General features: G+C 35.9%; 1 protein-coding gene across 1 annotated transcript; it reads right to left on the reverse strand.

Moving 5' to 3' along the window:
* Positions 1 to 1,702: 1,702 nt before the first annotated feature.
* Positions 1,703 to 2,477, reverse strand: LOC127482986 (keratin-associated protein 6-1). Its single transcript, XM_051819211.2, has one exon. It carries the CDS (start codon positions 2,353 to 2,355, stop codon positions 2,119 to 2,121), a length of 237 nt encoding a protein of 78 aa, XP_051675171.1. The 5' UTR covers positions 2,356 to 2,477; the 3' UTR covers positions 1,703 to 2,118.
* Positions 2,478 to 3,556: the final 1,079 nt, after the last annotated feature.

Consider the following 3,556-nt stretch of genomic DNA (forward strand, 5'->3'; position numbering starts at 1 on the left):
TCAATTTATTTTCTTATAAGCTAAGCATATATATACACCTGATTTTATGCAATTTGACAATCTTTAATTGTATATTTAGAATACTTATCTTCCATGCAAATGTTTATATGATTGAATTTAATCTAGCATTTTATCATTTTTCTCTTTTCTGCATTTATATTTCCAGTTTTTCAAATTTTTAATTTAAATTGTTTAATATCACTTTCTAAATTAGTTTATGGCTTTTTCACTATATATCTATGTTTTCAGAGGTTAATGTAAAGATTATAATATATATAATTAATATGCCATAGTATTCTGAGTTACAATTTTACAAATTTATATAATCCCTATAAAATTATAAGTACCTTCACTATTGTCAACTTTGTTACAGCTATCATATACACTTGTATTACAGAAACATACTTTTAAAAAAATTGATTTGTTTGTTTCAAAGGCAGAGTTACAGAGAGGCAGATGCCAAGCAGAGAGAGAGAGAGAGAGAAATACAAAGAGGTCTTGCAGCCACTGGTTTACTTCCCAGATGCCAGATGGAAGAGATAGACCTGGGCCTGGGTGGGGGAAGGGGAGACAGAGAGAGAGAGAGAGGGAGAGAGAGAGTGTGCGCACGCGCATGTGAGTGTAAGAGAGAGAAAGAGAGAGAGAAAGAAAGAGAGAGAGAGAGATTATCCATCCGCTGGTTTACTCCCCACATGGACACAATGCTTGGCCTGGGCCATGTTGAAGCAAGGGTCCTGGAACTCTATCTGGGTCTCCCATTTGAGTGGCAGGGGCCCAACTACCTAGGCCATCCTCTGCTGCCTTCCCAGGTGCATTAGCAGGGAACTGGATTGGAAGTGAAGCAATAGGACTAAAATCAATGCTCATATGGAAACAGTATTCATTGGCAGTGGCCACACCCCAGTGCAACAACCCTGGCCCCTGGACTCTGATTTTGCTCAAGAGAAATCCACAATAATTCATTATTTTCCATTATTATATTTAGTTGATTTCAACAGACTTTTTTCTTTCTTCCGGTTATTAGAAATTTTATTCTTGTTGGGATTTATAACTTCTTCAATCTGGGAATTTATGACTTTTATCAGCTATGAGATGTTTTCAACTATTATTTCTTCCACTATGTTTTCTCTACTAACCTATTTTCTATTTTAAAATCTCCAAATAGGAATATAGACTGTCATCAACTCGTTCTAAGATTGATTACTTGCTGGATGTTAGAGATGATGGCACCTTTACAAAATCATTTTCTACACTTTAAAATCTGATGGAGGTAGGATAAGTTTAAACTTCCCTGCTTCTTGTTATTAGCAAGCATAAAAAACAATTCTTATTTAAAGATGCTCAAAATGAGATTAGAAGTAAAGAATGATCCGTCATTGATTCAGTTGTGACAATTATATGAGTACTTAATTTCCTAAAGTATTTTTCACAGGCGAAGGTTGAGATAAAATGGCACTTGGAACATACTGTATTCTCAGATCATGGTTAACTAAATTGATAAATTGACCTCTTTTGATATCCTAAATATCCCATCTAACACCTACCATTGTTGGTTTACCACAACAGTAAACTGAAGGTACCAAGATTGCTATTTGCTATCTTATTATAATTCAAGCATTTTGTAAAGTAAAATGTTCAACTTATACTTATAGGTAGATTCATATTATAAAATAGATAAATCCAAATATTATTATAAATTAAAGGAAGATATTACACAAATAGGAAAATTATTACTTTTCATTCAACCTAAAAAAATGATAAACACCATACGTTCAATGAAAAGAAAACCAAGTTTGCTATTCCACACTCAACAAGTTTATTGTTAAAACAGAGAAAAGAATTCTTCATAAAAATGGAGACAGGATCTATGACATCATCATCATGAAGAGAGACCATACAGGAATACACAGGATGAATGTCAATTTCTGTGAATTTTTAAGACTAAAATTCACGACAGGAAGCATTTGTGGCATCAGATGGAGAGGGCACTGTGTGTTCAGCAAGATTAAATCAGAAGTTAGTTATGGGAAAGAATCATCTCTGAATATGGAACTTCCAGCATGCAGGCTTCAGAATTGGTGAATGCCAATGATGCAGTTGTCGAGGGCCAGAGTCTCCTTAGTAGTAGTAGCCAAAGCCAGAGCCATAGCCAGAGCCATAGCCATAGCCACAGCCACAGAGAGAGCGTGAACCATAGCCATAGCCACAGCCATAGCCACAGCCCAGTCTGCGGTAGCCACAGCCATAGTAGGAGCCAAGGCCACAGCCCAGGCCTCCATAGCCATAGCCCAGGCCTCCGTAGCCACAGCATCCATAGCCACGGCCACCATAGTAGTTTCCGTAGTAGCCACACATGGTGTTGGTTGTTGAGGTTGTCCTTGGTGGAGAAGGAGGAGGAGTGTAGGTGACTTGAGTCTGGAGAGTTCTCCCTGCAGAGGCCCTTTTATATGCCCTCAGTGGGGTGTGACCCACCAGAGGTGTTCTTGTCACTGGCTCATTTTATGACTAATGTAGGTCATGAGATAAAGCCTTAGAGGTATTTTGAAGGCTTGCTGTGTTTGGTTGCTGGTTTTGGACTCTCCTTACCCAATGGGGGCTCAGTTAGAAGATGCACACAGTCACATTCCTGCAGCCCTGCCTCACACTAGATGTTCATTTTCACCTCCTATTCAAACCGTCCTTTATGTAACAAAATAATGGTTTTCATCATGGCATACTTATTTGATTTGGGCCACAATTATTTAAGTGTTTTTTCAAAAAAACTTTTGATACGTATAATACTCCGATTAAATCTTGACCTTTTCTTCTTTCTCAATGCAAATTAATTTTTTTTTCTGAGATCCAGTTCCTTTTCTACACTGAAACCAGATATATCATCACCATGCTGTTTATATCAATCCACGTAATTAATATTTTCATAAAACCAATTCTGAACAAAATATTTTACTTCCTTGCTTACATCTAGTCTAATTATCATTTATATTGAATTTCTACTGAGGTACTACAAAACAGAACTGATTCTGGGTATCCAAGTTTACCATTTTCCCTCTCCCCCAAATTGCATATACAGTGCTTTGTTTGTCTTCTAGTTATTATTAGAATTACATTCTAATTAATTATTTGATGAATTTAATATTATGTTACCAGTTCTTTATCAGTGTGTTTAACAGAACCTATTCCTTTATCAGGAAATTCAGTCATTGTTGTCATTGAGACAAGTTGAATTTTCTTGTATAGTTTTGGGATTATTACTGTCTTGATTCAAATCATTGTGAAAATTCCTCCTAATGGAGGCACAAAAAAGTGAGAGTTGTTTCATATTTAGTTAAAAATGTATTTTCGTGACTTTAAAAGAGTGAGTATTGGGAGATGGTACTAGTCATTTGTTATTTGGTTTTTGATGTTCTAAGGATACATCTGAGTTAAGACAATAGTTTTGGGTATCCTTTATAAGTGATCAAATTTGAGGCTAGTTGATATAGTAGTGAATAAAATATAAGATATTAGATACCCCATGTATTTTAGACAACTCTCTAGAAGTCATAGGAATGAAGAC

The sequence above is a fragment of the Oryctolagus cuniculus genome, chromosome 4 (assembly GCF_964237555.1).
Source record: "Oryctolagus cuniculus chromosome 4, mOryCun1.1, whole genome shotgun sequence".
Lineage (NCBI taxonomy): Eukaryota > Metazoa > Chordata > Mammalia > Lagomorpha > Leporidae > Oryctolagus > Oryctolagus cuniculus.